The 18,566-nt window shown below is 38.2% G+C and overlaps 1 protein-coding gene across 2 annotated transcripts in view; it reads right to left on the minus strand.

The window, feature by feature from the left end:
• The window catches only part of lpgat1 (lysophosphatidylglycerol acyltransferase 1), a 47,530-nt gene that overhangs the window by 23,368 nt on the left and 5,596 nt on the right, over window positions 1-18,566 (minus strand). Inside the window, exons 1-3 of one of the 2 annotated variants that reach the window (XM_083562342.1) lie at window positions 17,169-17,595; window positions 14,342-14,594; window positions 2,767-2,885 (exon numbers count right to left, since the gene is read on the minus strand). In XM_083562342.1, coding sequence (XP_083418468.1) covers window positions 2,767-2,885; window positions 14,342-14,579 — 357 coding nt within the window. In that variant the 5' untranslated portion in view covers window positions 14,580-14,594; window positions 17,169-17,595. Of the gene's footprint in view, window positions 1-2,766; window positions 2,886-14,341; window positions 14,595-17,168; window positions 17,596-18,566 lie in introns of those variants that run through there. The other variant, XM_083562341.1, reaches the window with a different exon arrangement.

Here is an 18,566-nt window from a genome sequence, read left to right on the forward strand (position 1 = left end):
TGTTCAATCTTTTCCACAAAAGGCCAGTGGGGGTGCAGGGTTTCATTCCAACAAATCAAGTCCACACCAAAATATCCAGCTGGTAGGGTGTTCCCACTGAGCTCTGTGTCATTCGAGTTAAGTTGTACATATTTCAATATAAAGAATTCCAAACATCTTGAATATTCAGAAGCTCAGGCACCATCTTTGACAGCCGAGTGATTAAGGTCAGTGGCTCTTTATCTGCCCTGGCTGGGACTAAGCCACCCTGACTGCTTACAGGTTCTCTAAAACATAGAACTGCTATTCAGGTGATTATTTCTTATTTATAAACTGCTCATGAATCAAGCAGACCTACTAGTTAACAACAGTGAATGCTTCAAGAAGCCTAAAAAAAAAACCAAAAACATGTGCACTTGTATTAATGCTTCTGCTTAAGTTATTCTTCCAAATAATGCATCAGAATCTCTTACCATTTTATCACAACTCATTTCATCTGAAAGAGGAAGTTTGATGACGGGGTGACAAACCCTTTCCTGCATGTCTCAACCCAACACAGTGGTCATGCTGTGGTCTGAACACTTAGGGAACAACAACAATTATACATGTATTTAGATTTACATGTGAATTACATGGTGACATAGTGATAAATAAATAAATAAATAAATAAATAAATAGGCTTTGCAAGGCTTGACACGGCTTCTATCTCAATTTTCAACACCACAAGCCTTGAATAACATGAGATAAGTTTATATTAGGGTTCGATGGAATAAATGCTCCTCGGTAGAACACTTTTGGAACTGCTGCCTGCCTTATATCGCTTGCAAGTTGATAAGTAACTTGAATATGTTGTGCTAACTTGAAACGATCGGAGCGACAAGAACAACGGTTCAGCATACGACACCGGCCAAATACTGTTCACTGATCTCTCACACACACACACACACACACACACACACACACACACACACACACACACACACACACACACACACACACACACACACACACACACACACACACACACACACACACACACACACACACACACACACACACACAACGGCTGAGTAAATAAACTAAAGCAGAAAATGAAACAAATCATCAGTGACAGCTGATGGGAGACAGAGGGAGGGGTCACTTTTCTGTTTCTGTATCCTTCATGGACAATTTATTAGAGAAAGGAATTGAATCGAGTTAGTAAAAGGGAGGATTACCAATAATCAGTTATATATGCAACGGATTATTGGGAAGCCTGCAATAAATATTTACTCTGCCCTTTGTGTATTTTTTTGACTTTTAAGTGCAGTGTTGATACTTGGATCATTTGGCAAATTTGCCCAGAAAAACTGAATGCTAAAAAAAAAAAAAAAAAAAAGGAAAGAAAACCTTCACACTACGAATTTATTTCCTCACTAAGGCACTAAGGTAAAAAAAATACAAAAAATAAAACACAGTGATTTAGTTTAACATTTTGGCTTGATTTTAGATTATACTGTTCTACCAACATTCAAGTACCAGACAGTCAGGAATGGTATAATGCGTGAAGAGTGATATTATGTGAACGCCAATATGAAGACCATCAAGTCAAGTCCTTCTGCATACTGATTTGTATTCCCTTAAAATACTGTATATTTCTAAAAGGGAGAACTGCATTAAAACTACACTATATGGCTTTTTTTCATCCATAAGTGGATCTACCCCAAAATGTTACGACAAAGCTCAAGGCAGAGAATTGTATAGAATGTGCGTGGATGCCGTAGCATTAAAGGAGACCCAAACCTGTTCCAGCATGCCGATGCCCCTGTGCACAAAGCCGGCTCCATGGACATATGGTTTATATAGATGTAAATGGAAGGTGTTGAGTATAAAGCTCATATAAAGCTCAGACCTCAACCCTATCAAACACATTAGTGATGGAATAGGAACACTAAGCGACCCCCAGGCCTCCTCACCCTACACCAGTTACTGGCAAGCACACACCAAAATCTAGTGGAACATCTTCCCAGAACAGTGGAAGTTATTTTAACAGTGAAAGGAAACTAAAATGAATGGGATGTTCAAAAAAGCACATCTGGATCACACGGTCAGGTGCCCACAAACTGCTGTCTCCACTCCTCACACTACAACCTGACTAAAGCTCTTATAGCTGAATGAGCACTAATCTCCAAAAGCACACTCCAAAACCTAGTGGAACATCTTCCAAAAAGAGTGGAGCTTATTGTAACAGCAAATGGGGAGACCAAGTGTGGAATGGGGTGTTCAAAAAGGACATACAAATCTTATGAGCAGGTTTCCACAAACTATTGTCCATCCAGTGTATATCAGACAGTTGACCTCATGTTAACCTTAAGCCTAGTACATGCTGCTCCAACTTTAATTCTAAAATCTAATCAATTCATCTGCTGGTTACAGTAATATTCCGACACAAAGCCTACAAACATTCCCTCATTCTTGAGATATCACACCTGAAAGCATAACAAATACCTTACCCCCACACAACAACACAAAAAAAATGGCTTCTCAAATTTTCTCAAGTTGCATGCTACAGAGGCTCAGACGTTCTACTCAACTTGACTCTGACAGAAACCACAAGTACAATCAGTGTTTGTCATTCAGAAGCAGAATTTGATTTTTTTTCATGAAGCATGACAGAGATTTTGGTTGAAAAAACAAACAAACAAAAAAAAAAAAAAACAACACAAACAAACTAAAATTGAATAGTCTTAAGCAATGCCCTATATATCAGATATCAGCTGCCATTAGTATTTTGACACCAGCTCGTACCGTTCCTTTATCCTGCAGGCACATCATTAGAGTGCAGACGTCCCCGGTGGCCTGATGGTTGACGATGACCATCGCTTCATCTTCGGATAACGGCCTCACGTCGTCGCCCCACTCTGTCACTACGGAGGGAATAAAAGAGGGAGAAATATCAGGAGTGGTACTTGATAATGTGGTGCAGTTTAGAGAATTATTTTACAAATTTAAAAGCAGGATATTATTGAATGCATCAATAAAATAGGCTGAGATTATATTGACGTTTACTGTCTGGGAAGATCACCGGGGGAATGTTACCCTAAATGACTCAGAAATAAAAAACAGTCTGAAATGGTGTTAATAATTAATACTATTACAATTACAGTGGTACCTTTGAATACGAATGTCTCAGAATACATAAAATTCACAATACGAATGGTATTTCGTATTGCCTCCCACGCCCTCCCCCATGCCTCTCAACCCTCAGAGTCTTCAATTCATAGTGAGAGCGCCGTCTTAGCGCCGTGTTTATCGTGTCTTTGTTTCGTTAATATCCATCACTGCTTCTTGTGTATTACATTATAACAGTAATTATATATTATTTAGTGTCGAAATAGTGACCAGTGATATTTTAAAACGTCGCCAAAAGCAAGTTTCAATAGATAAAATTTTTTAAGAAAGTTGAAAGATTGCGAAAGTAGTGAAAGTGTATAAAAAAAAAGAGAAAAATAAGTGATTACAGTGATACGGGTGACAGTCCTCCCGATATCATAGTGGAAGGAGATCCTTCATCTCCTTCCAAACAATAATTCTTCCTCCTTCTCCTCCGAACGTAATGCCAGCATTCACTTTTCTCAACTTTTCTCAATTTTCCTCTTTTAGATGTTAAGGCACCATTAATAAATGCTAAATACTAAATATTACTGCATATTGGTTGCATTTTTATTTTAATATTTGGGGTCGTTCGGAACAAATTATCCCACTTTACATTATTCCTTATGGGAAAATTCGTATCAGAATATTTCAGAATGTTCCAGAACAAATTAAATTAGTATTTTGAGGTACCACTGTAGTAAAGTAATATGTATTGTATTATATATATATATATATATATATATATATATATATATATATATATATATATATATATATATATATATATATATATATATATAAAAGTATATTTAAGTTTTAGTCAATACTGATTTTTCTCTTTAACCTATCTAAAGTACACAACTTAGAAATTCCGACACATTGCTGATAATCTGAGCATTACTGCTAAAGATGGGGGTTTGTTTGCGATGTTGGCTCCTGACTCGATCATTTGCAATATGTAATATGATCCAGAGCGCACTTGTGTCGACTCGTACAGACGCCAGAGATCGATGCTCACCTGTCAGACGGCATAGAGCTACCCGGGCGCACATCAGGCTGCCATGTTCACTATGTGAAGTGCCTAAGTGGATTAGAACATATCCATCAGCTCGGAATTACAGTCTGGTGAGGCTCAGAGTGCCTGGTTTAGGCAACGCTGTGGTCTTAAAGCCTCTGTCGACGTGCTTTTATGATTAGTTAGTTAGCGGGGTGCTCAAAAAGACAAGTTTCATATTTGATCTATGAGAGAATAGGAACATGGTTTGGTGGTGTCTGAACAGGAAACATTCTCAATACAGTGCAAAGGAGCGTAGCCCGAAGTGTCCATTTTCACACGACTAAAACGATCATTGTAGAATAAATAACGGTGTTGGGAGAGATTTATTTATACTTGTGCCAGGAGGAAAACTAAATATGTGCATTTTTTAAAGCCTTTCGAGGAGGACGTCTCTGTATGGCTTTTGACTTCTATTGCCTGATGTGAGGTAGATCTGTGCTCGGTATCATAAAGATCTCTGTAGCCCTAGAGGTGTTTTTGCATCTAGACCTAACCAAAAGATTTTATAATAAGACCATAAGACCTATAATAACCTCCACTGCTCTGGGAAGAATTTCTACTAGATTTTGGAGTGCACGTGTTGATATTTGTGCTCGTTCAGCCACCAGGACGTTAGTAAAGTCAGGTACTGGTTTAACATGAGGCGGGCTGGGGTGCAGTCAGCATTCCAATTCCTACTTAAGGTGTTTAATATGGTTGAGGTCAGAGCTTTATAGCAGGCTACTTAAGCTTTTCCACTCCAAACCATATAAACCATATCTTCATGGAGCTGGCTTTGTGTAAAGAAGAACTGCAATGCTGGAACAGGTTTGGGTCTTCAAGTCGGAGTGATCATGAATGATCATGAATGAATTTTATACATGAATGAAACATGATCAGGTTCCCCAACATATTTATCCACATAGCGCATGTTGATACATTTTTTTATATATATACCAATCTAGAAAAATAATCATCTCGGACACGTTTTTTTTTTATACCTGCACCTCTGTGTTTATTTGGCAGATCTGTCGCATTGTAATGTTTCAATCCAGCATTGAAACTTCTCAAACATCCAATAGCTCTCACATACCAGATCATGAAGTTCAGCAAATGTCTTACTTTGCAGCTTTTATCAAAGCCGGTACACGAGTACACCAGAACGAAGAACATTGTGCTTAAAAGATTTAAAAATGGTTGATCTGTAGATCTCACCCCAGGATTTTCTAAAGCATAACAAACTTGAATATTCGGTGTATTTAATGCACTGTATTTACATTTGCGGCGTTTAGCAGAGCCCTTGTCCAGAGCTATGTACAAAAGTGCTTTGAGTCTCGAGCAATGAATGTATGTACACTGGTACGCAAGATTACAAACTTCATATAAATATTACTCTTGAATTCTACAAAGCAAACTTGGAAAGAACTAATTTAAGTGTTTCAGGAAGATAAGGGTCTTCAACCGTCGCTTGAAGATAGTCAGGGACTCTGCTGTACGGACATCTAGGGGAAGTTCATTCCACCACCTCGGTGCCAGAACAGAGAAGAGCCTTGAAGTATACTTACCTCTCATTCTGAGAGAAGGTGATACCAGTCGAGCAGTGCTGGAGGATCTCAGACAGCGTGGTGCAGTGCGAGGTACAATGAGGTCTCTAAGGTAAGATTGTGCTGGTCCATTTTTGGCCTTGTAGGCAAGCATCGGTGTTTTGAATCTGATACGTGCAGCTACTGAAAGCCAGTGAAGGGAGCGCAGCAGTGGGGTGGTGTGGGAAAACTTGGGCTGGTTGAACACATGTCGTGCAGCTGCGTTTTGGATCATTTGCAGTGGATGAATATCGTTCAGAGGAAGACCTGAGCAGAGAGTTGCAGCAGTCCAGTTTTAATATTACAAGAGACTGAACAAGCACCTGGGCAGGGTGTGTGGACAGAAATGGTTGAATCCTTCAGATGTTGTAGAGAAGAAAACGACAGGAACGAGCCACATTAGCGACATTTGAGAAGAAGGACAATTAATTGTCCATAATTATCCCAAGGTTACGAGCAGTGGCTGAAGAGGAGAGCACTGTATGTGAAACTGTTGTCGAATAATACGTTCTTATGTACACCCCATCAATATTTATATCTCTAACAGTGAACCATCTATCAATTTCACAAGAACATAAGTATTAGTAACCTCATGCATTAATCAGGAGTATAAATTAGAGGTCACCGTGATTAAATGTGTAAGTTCACATTAGAACAAAAGAGAATTCATGTTGTCTAAATGTTCTCCACATGCTTAAGCTCGGTGCTGTAAAAGGTAGTCGTGAGGTTAATTAACCTCCACCAGCGGATGTGCTGTGGGAGCGTAGGAGGACAATAAAACGCATTTTAGATGCAAAGGCGCCAACCGTGCAGGAATACAGTGCTAATCATTGTATCCGTTTAAACCAACTGGACACAGAACGCAACAGCGCAGCAATTGACCCACACACAATGTTAAACTATGAACTATTTGAAAGCGTTCATTCTGCAAACTTCTCCTTCCAGACCTCCGCATGTCGGTTCTGTCGGCTTCAACACTTCAACCACATATTCGCTCCATTTCGTTAATTAAATCAGGTTAGAAAGCGGAGGAATTCCTCAGAGATGCATAGCAAGCATGAGATAAAACCAGCACCTAAGTGATGTGCCGGCTCACCTGACTGAACCTGTTCACTGTGGAAAAGTGTGGTTTATTTCCCCAACATCCTAATTTTATTTCCCCAACAACTCTGCAAATTTACAGCGGGACTCGAGAACATGACGCGAAAAAAGCTGAGGTCAAAAAGCTCAAGAGTATTGAGTTGAACTCAAATATAATTACCGTATTTTCCGGACTATAAGCCGCTACTTTTCCCCCACGCTTTATATCCACGCTTAAACAATGAAGCGGCTAATTTTTGGATTTTTCCTGGGTTTTTCCCGGTTTCACAAACTTCTAGCCAAAAAACTGAGCCCCATAACATTGGACCAATGAAATTGCGGAACGGGTTCAGGTGAACCAATGAAACTCTTTATATTAAATCAGATGCGCTCCCACTGAATCGGGCCGCACCACATCATAAATATGGATGATGTACCTCTGACGTTTGACCTGCCGCTCACTCGGACTGTCAACAGGAAATGCGAATCATTCGTCACGCTGAAAACAACGCTCTATCAATTCCTTGTGTGTTTTAACACACTTGGCCAATAAACCTGATTCTGATTCTGGTAATAATTTGTTGTGCTTGTATTTCAAATTGGCAAAATTAAAGTCACATGTTTATAGATATATTTCTCCACACAATGAAACCAGACAGACTTGCAGGACATAGGGACCTAATGTGTTGTGTCTTTACGTCATGTCTCGGTGACGGATTTTCTAGGAGACAATTTTTGACATATGAAATCTGATCATTAGTGACTTGCATGGAGCTCCAAATGGTAGAGTAATATCAGAGGCTTTTGTTTTTGTCGTGATGCTGCACAATCTTTGCCTTGCCGGTGTAAATAAGATTAAAAGCCCTAGTTTGACGAAAATGGTCGTATTATGTGCTCGCCGTGGCTACCTTCCAAAATCGATCACTGTATACTTGTTATGTATCCTGCTCTGGTTCCAAAGAACTGTTAGCCTATTAGGAACATCACCACATCTTCATACACTTTTTGGACAATAGAATTTTCAGACTTTTCAAGACATATTCCACAAACTCGTCACAAAGACGGAGTCACACAACTGTATAAAGACGTCTTTGGATGCTGTAACGTCACATTTTCCGTTCACTTGGACTAGGAGACCCAAATCTGTCCCAGCATGGCAATGCCTCTGAGCACAAAGCCAGCTCCATCAAGTTAGGCTTTACATGGGTTAAAATGGAAGCTCTTGAGTGGTCTGCTATAGAGCTCTGACCTCGACCCTAGTGAACACCTGTAGGATGAAATGGAACACTGACTGCATTCCCGGCATCCTCACCTCACCTACAAGAATTCACTAACACCTATGTGGCCAATGAACTCAAATCTCCACAAGAACACTCCAAAATCTAGTGGAATATCTTTCCCAGAAGAGTGGAGGTTATTATAACATCTGAATGTGAGACTAAAAGTGGAATGAGATCTTCAAAAAAGCTGAACCTTATGGACAAGTGTCCACAAACTATTGTCCATGTAGTGTATCATGTAAAAAAATACTAAGTATTTCCTCAGTTATATTGGGATTATTATTGCTATTACTACTGTAATTATTCAAACCTATTCAGTCATATTTATTGCTCTACAACACAAGCACTCAAACTTTCAGAGGGACACAAAGAAGAATCTGTGCTATCCCTGATTATCTGTCCAATCTGGGCTAATTAGGCTGACCCATGTGACGTCCCTGGACATTGCCAACATTTTCAGAATTCCTTTTTCAATCCTGTGTTGCTCAAAGACAGACAGGTTTGAAGCGTCACCAGAGTGCGTGGTCACGTAATTCTTTTTGTGTCTAGCTATAAACAGAAGTTCGCTTTCACCAATAGATTCAAACTCTTTTTCTGCACCAGACTTTACATTTAATATAATGAGTAGTCCTAATAATTCTCTTTAGATCACTGTAACAACTGTTACTACTCAGAAACCCAGTTGGGAGCTGTTTATTTTGAGATGGCTATTATTTATTTATTTGTTTGTTTGTTTCTTGCAATTATTCGATTTTTCTTTTGCTGTAGTTAAGAGTCATGAATGTCTCTCATGTTTCTCTCTCTAAAACACTTTTTTTTTTTTTTTAGAATGGTCAGTCGATTCAGGGGTTTTTAGTCATCAGAGTCACTGTACAAAAGGGCAACGTAAAAACAAATCAGCATGTGCTGGCTGGCAGCCATTTTTTCTCTCCCGTATTGACCTCAAAGAGCTGTCAAAACACAGTCTGCAATCCGGCGTGTTAGAATACTCAATAGAATATCATTCAATTAAAAGATTATTTATTGGTTTATTCCCCTAAATAAATAAGCAAACATATACATAATGTACTAAAATACTACATATGCATATGCACACGAAAGGGAAAAACAGAACGATACAAATGTGTTAGACTGAGGTGGAATTTTTTCGAGCATTGTCTTGGTCCAATTGTCTAATTTGGCAAAGAAGTCACTTAAAAATCAATACAGTTATTTGGACTAATCACATTTATTCCATACAGCTTTCAAAGCATTTCTATTCATGTGGTCTCTCCCAGGATGACCCTACCCACATTTACAAAATTGAAGGGGAACTGAATGGTAAGGGGAATATAAATATTAGGGCTGAAACGATTTCTTGAGCGACTCGAGTAATTAAAATACAAAAAATCCATTGGGGCAAATTATTTGTTAGATCATCATTATTACTGACGTAACACCCGCTAAACTCTGGAGAGGTTTCCACCTAATTCTAAGTCTTTTCTCTGGCAGTTCAGTGTTTTCTCTCTCGCAATTCAGTTTTTTCTATCGTATATCAGTGTTTTTTCTCTTGCAAGTCAGTTTTTTCTCTCGTATATCAGTGTTTTTTCTCTCGTATATCAGCGTTTTTTCTCCCACAATTCAATGTTTTCTCTCTCGCAATTCAATGTTTTCTCTCTTGCAATTCAATGTTTTCTCTCTCGTATATCAGTTTTTTTCTCTCACAATTCAATGTTTTTTCCGGTGGCCGAGAAGTGCAAAACACATGAACAAATTGGAAAACAAATTAACAAATTAGCAAAAACGTACAAATCCGAAATCTGAAAGCAAAAGAACAAAAACACAATGACATTTCAGACAAACCGGAAAAGGGAGGTATAGTTTGTGAATGGAACACTTACCGATCATTAGAAGAGACACCTGTCATTCAAGATATACAAGGAGTATAAAATCTTCTAACTTTTTTTCTTGTACATGTGTAAAGTTCTCCGTTTACTTTAAACAATTTTTTTATTTCGATTAGTGCACCTTTAAATATAAGAAAATAACAGAAGTAAACATTGGCAAGCAAACCATACACAAACTATACCTACCTTTTCCGGTTTGTCTGAATTGTTGAATCCAATGTTTTTTCTCTTGCAATTCAGTGTTTTTTCTTTCACAATAAAATGTTTTTTTCTCTCGCAATTCAGTGTTTTTTTCCCCTAGCAATTCAAAGTTTTTTCAGTTTTTTCTCTCGCACTTTAATATATAGGTGAGTCTGGAGTAATGCAATCACTGACAGATACGTTGTTGTTTTTTCTATACGTGCTTGTACAAATGCATACAATATTAATATGTTCGAACACTCCCCTATATACATTTCTATATTTATCTAACTTGCCTCACCCTCTATGAACTCTCAGAGCTGTCAAAGCACTTAGAGTGCAGTGTGTTAACAGGAGTGTGTCCTTCCCTAAAGGCTTGGCAAACAGCATAGGAGCGCTCAAAATCATCAACTCATTTCCAGCACATGACTCTCATCCTAGCCTCATATCTCCGAATAGAGACCGGGGTCAAGTTTTCCAGAAAAATCTAGACTAGTTGCACTGTGACAGAAATATTTCATATAATAACATCTATGCAAGCTTTTTTCATAAATGTATATTTTTATTATGATTTCTTTGTCATAATTAATGTCAAAATGATCAACTACAGGTTATTGAGATCAACGCTGCTTTACAAATCCTCAGAGTGTTTACAAAGAAACGTATCAAAAGCTAAACAAAGTGTACAAAGGTTTGTGGACACCTGACCATAAGATTCATACATGCTTTTTGGACATTCACATTTTGGGCTCATTTGCTTTGAATAAGCTCTCCGTTTCCAACATGTTCGAAATTTTGGAGTATGCATGTGGAGATTGTGTGCTCATTCAACTATAATGACAGTCAGGTACTGATTTAGGGTGAGGAGATCTGGGGTGAGGTCAGAGCTCTATAGCAGGCCACTCAAGATCTTCCTCTCCAAAGCATGTAAACTATATCCTCATGGAGCTTGCTTTGTGCACAAGAGCAATGTCATGCTGGGACAGGTTTGGCTCTCCTAGATCAAGTGGAGGCAAAACGTAATTCTGTACTGCACCCAAAGCCGTCCTCTACAATACATGATTCTAGCAGTTTGAGAAAATACCACAATATGGACGAAAAGTCAGGTGTCCCTATACTTTTGTACAAAGCGCATGTAAGCTAACTCGAATCAATAAGCATTCTCATCAGTGACGTTCATTTTAAAACTTTTCCCTTTTTTTTTCCATAATAAGAATCTGAAACGAGTCTTTATGTTGCAGATCAAGCACTATGAGAAAATAATACCTACCTAGGCATCCTACTGCTAAATGACTCATTAAGCTCAGAATAAACCAAAAACTATAATATACTGTAACAAAAGGAAAATACTGTATATCTAATCATTGCCAGACACCTGATCTGAACCTTTTTGAGCATATCTAACTATAAAAAAAGGCATCAGTCCCACCCATGCGACATGTTAATAACACACCCACACAGAGCTCCGATCTCTTCAGGTATTCACATTTTGTCGATAAAAGGACGATTTGCACAATGTTAAATTCCAAAGCAATTTTTTTTTTTTTTTTTTTTTTAAGATCGATGGTGGTTTTTCCCTCAATTTTTCTTAAATGTCCTGGCATACAATATGCACAAGAATATTCTCTGCACAATACAACAGAAAAAGCACAATAGAACTCCATTTCCGGCTCATCTTTTTTTCTCCTTTTTTTCCTTCAATAGGCATTTAAGCTGTTTAATAACCACTCCATTCCAAGCGTTTCCCTCACTTCACATTCTGAAGGCTTCAAAGGAGGCGTAAATACTGCATCTCATTCTATTCCAGCGTGCAAATCTAACCTCAAGCTAGAAATGCTTGCTTGAGCGACCGAAGACTCAAAAGATCTCTAAAATTCCAGATACCCTAAAATATCATTGCTCTTAAATGTTTACCTCATCCAAAAGAAAAGTCCATTTCACCTCACCCAGACAAAAAGGGTGTTTTTTTCCATTAAGTATATTACATTATAAAAAGTCACCCCCACCAAAAGAAGTCAGTTTCTAATCACCTAAGACATGTCCATATCACCCATTTACACTACCAACCGGAAAACTCACCTCAACCAGATCGAAATTCATTTCATGTCACAAGTCCACCTACACCAGACGAAAATTCAATCGCATCACTTAAAAACAGTCAACAATTTATACATCCAAACATCCATCGCATTTAAAGAAAAGTAAATCTTGCCTAAATCCATCCATTCAAAATATAGGTCCCAAAATAGGTCCCATCCCAACTAAAAAAAAAAAAAATGTCCATCTCCCTTCAACCAAAAAATGTCCACCCAAAAGAAAGTCTATCACATTTCAGCCAAAAGGAAGTCTTTCACATCTCAATCATTAGGAAGTCTATCACATCTCAGTCAAAAGAAAGTCTATCACATCTCAGTCAAAAGGAAGTCTATCACATCTCAGCCAAAAGGAAGTCCATCTAATCTTAGCCGAAAGGAAGTCAATCACATCTCAGCCAAAAAGAAATCCATCACATCTTAGCCAAAAGGATGTCCATCGCATCTCACTTCACCCAAAAAAAAAGAAAAAAAAAAGGCCATCTAATCTTAGCCGAAAGAAGGTCCATCACATCTCACTAAAAAAGTGTAAACAAAATGCCCAAAAAACCAAGTCTATCTCAGGTGACCCAAAACAAGTACATCTTGGTTAAAACATTTTATAAATAATCTTGAAAAGCAAACCGTTCTTCAGTAGTGTCTCCACAACAAGGTGGTTAGAGCAATATTTACTGTAACCTAGATAAAAAGCGAAAGTTTGGAGAAGTACTGTAATTCTATCTGGAAGTGATACAAATGATAAATCAAACAAAACCCCACTGCCTGGCCACATTTAAGGAATAAGGGTCAGTGACTTGAACACACATTAAATATAAGGTCTGCTGAAACAGCATGAGGTTTGGCAGAGTCTACATGGACAGGGAATACAATAACTTGACTCTGTATTGCAGTTGGATAATGAGCTAATTCAACTTTAGAACATCTGAAGCCTGACATTAGACATGATGATACTTTACCCTCATTACCTCGAGCTGTTCCTGACTAATAAAAAAACAAACGCTAACATGGAAGACTTATTACACAATTATTTGTTGGTTACATTTCACTATATCTTCATAGACTTCGATCTGACGCACACACTCAGTAGTTTGTGAGAACAACAAAACCACTATAATATTATAATATAATATAATATAATATAAAAATTTAAGGTCAATCACCTTAAATTTGACTGTTTACTTTTAATACACACCATTGTATATACACTTTTTTCACATACATCTTTATATATTTTATATAGTTTATACTTTTTATTTTTCTTTTCCCTGGTGGTCTAGTGCTTAGGATGCGGTGCTCTCACCGCTGCGGCCCGGGTTCGATCCCCGGTCAGGGAACCAACCCCAGCCACTCTCAGTGCCGGTTCCAAGCCTGGATAAATTGGGAGGGTTGCGTTAGGAAGGGCATCCAGCGTAAAAACACGTGCCAAATCAAACATGCGGAGGATCCGCTGTGGCGACCCCTGATGGGAGAAGCCGAAAGAAAGTTTATACTTTTTATTTTTCTCTTTTTATTTATCTACCTTCTTTTTCTTTCTTGGTTTATTTGTCTCCTCATTCTACTCCCTCATGCCGGACGGTGGTAAAAAGCATTTCACTGCATGTCGTACGTAATGAAGCCACTAACAGTAATTTGGTAAAAGAGAGAGAACATTAGAGATAAATAAATAATTAATCAAATTGTCTTTCGTTGTTACTCATTGTGCATGTAACCTGCACTTTGCTTCCAGCATTAGGCGGTCATGACATGACATTCTGAGAAAGTTTCAGTCCAACTAATACATGCCAATATTTACTTCTGTTTTATTATTTATTAATTTTTTCTATATTCAAACTAAAACAGAAAGCAATAATGGTTTCTAAAAAAATTGCTATATTTTCAGAAAAACTTGATGTAGATGATGTAGGTTCCATCCTAGTCGTCCTATTACAATAACATCCTCCAATATAAATTATTAATATTAGTAGTAGCAGCAGCAGATGTAGTAGCGATAGTATAGATAATGCACACTTAATCGTTCAACCATATTTTCCTAATATGCCGACGTGCATGTAGTTTGGCATGTAAAAAGCGTCGCAGCCGATTAGATTACCTGTGTATCCTGCACACCAGCCCCATGACGCCACCATGGCCAGAAGCCACCGGAACATGACGCCTTCGATGTGCCAGAAAGCAGAGCTGTGCACCATCCTCAGCGGCTGCAGGACGATCAGGTATAAGCAGTAGGACGGAATCGCCACGCAGTTGTTGATGAACATGAAGGTGAAGCGCAGCAGTGCTTTGATGAGGATCCAGCTCAGTCCACGCAGCTCTTCAACCAGCAGGGCCATTCTGCTACAAGCACACTGCACAACAGAGAACACAGCGCTGGTAAGCCGAGGATGTGCGGCGTGTGTCAACATTCGGCATGAACCGAAAACTTCTACAATTCACTGCAATGATAATTAGGAGGGCATCAAAGGATTGGCGCTTCTCCTGTAGTCTAATTCTCTGTTTAGTGCTCCAAAAGTTCAATCTTTATACAAACTTAAACCTCTGCACCGAGCGAAGACCAAACCAAAAGAAGTGCTTGTCCAAAGTCCAAAGATTAAAACTTTGAATCTCGAAAATGGTATAGCGATTAGTAGTAACATTGGATAAAGGAATGCACATCTGGCTTTGCTCTTTGAGTGGCAGGGATGCCATACACTCTCCTTATGCCAATCACAGTGATACTACCCAATTGTGAGAGTCATGTATGCATTAGAGGGTGGATTCCTCCATAGTTGTGTTCAGGACAGTTTTTTAAATGCCACTTCCACGGTTTCTATGTTTATTTGTATCTGCTGGCAACGTTTTCGAAGAAACTGAGTTCCACAAACATACAATCCAGTCTCATTTAAACCGCCTCCATCCTGAACCAGATTCGTTCTGTGAACACACTTCATATTTATGTTAATGAGCATGCTCTGTATTTCTTCTGCAAGCTTTACAGCTGGCCATTGGCACATGCCCATGTGCATTATTTGCATCATGCGAGGTCCTCCAGTCTTAACCAGATTTCCTACGCACTTTCTTGAACAAACGGTTTGCCTGCTATCCGTCTCTGTTTAGTAACCATCATCTGTTCATGAAGAATGAATTCAAATATTCAGTTTCGTCCCTACAAGCTAGACGCAGAGCCTCGTGTTTGTCCCAGTATCGATACGGGGGTCTCGATTCTGGACAAACCGAAAAATGTTACAATTTCTTTTAGTTATACACATTACCTCAGGGCCAAAAAGTACAATTCAACATGTGAAAAAAATCATTAATCGCATTAATTGTATTACAATGATAATAGTATATGTATGTGTGAAGTAAATGTATGTTCAAAGCAAGAAGATAAAATTGTATTGTGTTGAATGAAATGTTATTTCCTGATAAGCTTTCATACTCATTTATTTGAAAAATAGTTGTTTTTTTTGTTTGACATGTATGTATGTGTATATATATATATATATATATATATATATATATATATATATATATATATATACATACATACACACACATACATACATACATACATACATACATATATATATATATATATAAAAAACTACCTTTTTGAAGAGCCTGCAAAATACTGGAGGAGAGTTAATAAGGTATTAATTATCACACCGCTAGTAACTATGGTTATCAGAAGGTGTTGCTCAGTTGTCTATAACAGCAGCTCTGATTTGCTGCAAGTCAGCTCACGTGTCTGTATTGAAGTTCTGATTGTGTTACATTTCTTTCGACAATTTAGAGACTAATTACACAGAGATCCACGAAAAGAATCTTTGTGAAGTAATAAAAGGGTTCAAAAAAAGAAAAAGAAAATGAAATGCTGGTAGGAAATTATTTATTTGACATTTCTGGAAGGAGTCTCCAGTGTCAAAGCTTTCAGTCAAAGGCAAACATATTTGGTCATATTACTAACAGGAAAAAAAACAATAAAAAAGAGATATACGGAAAGAGAATGTGAATATATTTCTATATAGAATCTTTGGCAAACTGCTGTAGTAAAAAAGAAATAAAACAAGGATCCAGGAGGAAAGAAAAGTTTCTTGGTAGTGGACTTTTGGACTTACTGTTCAGAATAATCGAAAGACACGCCTCAGCAATAAAAGCTTATTTTAGTGCCTAATGTGAACTCCATAAGCCCCTACAGACATACATTAGGACATATTCCCCGCATGCTAAACATCCAATTAAAGATGATGGCTTGCACTGAATCCGATATGTGCTTTTAGCTTGGTTTTAAAGAAGATATAACAGCACATAGACAGTGTGTGAGCTCATCATGCCCCTAATTTACACACAGTCGAGATAATCTGTGGTGAAAGACCAAAGACGCTTCGGCTAACTACAAACCAAGGCCTAGTCTGTACTTTAGCAGTCGGCAAAAGCAAATTGTAACCACTGAATCATACATGTTACTGGTCACCTTCACTGATATTACATTTTAAAAAACATACATCTTTCTCATCTTATATTGAACAAAGATTTTTCACAGATTATTTCTTAAACTTTCTGCTCAACAAAACAGAATTTAAAACTTTTAAATAGGGATATTTATGCAAAACAGCACAAAAAAAAGAAAAGAAAAAAAACTAGGACGTAGGCAGCCTTTTCTGAATGAAACAGAAGGGTTGAACGCATGTACAACAGTATTGTCCATATTCTCCACAGCAATATGCTACATATGCCCTAAAATGTAGACAAGACAAAGTCTTACAGAGAGTCTAGTTAATGATCAGAACAGCAATATGTAACTGGCATACCTCTAATGTTATAGTTAAACATACAGCAAAATGGTTCCCACATATAAAAAAATACTAATGTTATGACCGAGATTGTCTCAAAAGGGCCCATTATAACCAAAGCTACTGTGTCATCTGAACCAAACAGCTCACCTACAAGGCTCTTCCTCGGTGTGGCCTCGGTGCTCAATAAAGACAATCGCAGGCAAACACACGCAACCCCGTGCGTCTATCGGTTACGGCTTCAGACGCGGCGACTTAATTATTAACCCGAGAGCCGCTAACACACTCCGCTTTGTTGAATCACTTGTCATTACTGGAAAAAGAGAGCAAAAATCGCAAACTAAAGAGGGAGGAACGAGTTAGTGAGGTTTTACTAGAACTGAACTCGGTCCTATACAGACAATGACTTATTTAAGGAAATCAGATAACTTTGTTTTGTTAAGATATGTTTCACTGCCACAACTGGGGGGTCAAATTCTCCCTATAGAACAAAGAGTCACTGTAAATCATTACAAATTTTTTTTTTTGGTTGTATACTGATTGCCGTGGTCTTCTCAAGAAGGAGCTCACACTTATCCACAGAACAGTGACTGAATAGGTTCATGTGGCAGATTTCAACACCTACAGGACGTTTTAGACAGAATCGTGAATAGAATTGTCACTGTCCTGCCAATTACAGAGACTTGCCAAGTCACATTTTATATATATAACGATCAGGCATAACATTATGACATTAAATCATTATACTCAGTGAAGTGAATTACACTGATCATCTCTTCATCGGGGCACCTGTTGGTAGGTGGCATATTATTAGGCAGCAAGTGAATATTTTGTCGTCAAATTTGACGTGTTGAAAGCAGGAAAAATGGGCAAGTTGTGATGGCTAGATGACTGGGTCAGAGGATCTCCAAAACTGCAGCAATTTGCCCATTTTATTTATTTGTGCAATATAATGCTGGCTAACGTCTTTTACATTTAATTCGTATTAAGTTCTAATGGATCATGTTGTTGGTTGTAGGTGAAAAATGGCATATTCTTGAGTTGTTAGTCAGTATCCAGCCTTCACTGTTGTAATCCAATGCAGTCACATTGTGTTTTGTTCTTCTGACAATTTCCAACAGCACGTTAGTTCCTGGTCTGAGAGATCATGCAACCACCGAACAGCATGGTCTTAGTTTTCATTTTCACATTTTTAATCGCAAGAATACATAAACTGTCGCAAGATCACTGCGTAGTATTGATGGGTGGAACAATTCGTTCCGTTTGAACAAGTCTTTCATGTGTCGCAGAAGAACGAGTGATTTGTTAGGTTTTTTTTTGATGAACAAAGCATCGCGAAATCTCCGCAGGTCAGTGGTGTCCAATCTTTTCCGCAAAGGGCCGGTGTGGGTGCAGGTTTTTATTCCAACCAAGCAAGAGCTTTGAACGGTCGAAATGAAAACCTGCACCCACACTGTCCCTTTGTGGAAATCATTGGACACCAATGCCGTAGTTTATGTAAAGAAAACAGAATTGTTCATCTCACGAGTCCTCGGGTCCAAGTTGTTC

This window comes from Silurus aristotelis (genome assembly GCF_946808225.1).
Source record: "Silurus aristotelis genome assembly, chromosome: 15".
Lineage (NCBI taxonomy): Eukaryota > Metazoa > Chordata > Actinopteri > Siluriformes > Siluridae > Silurus > Silurus aristotelis.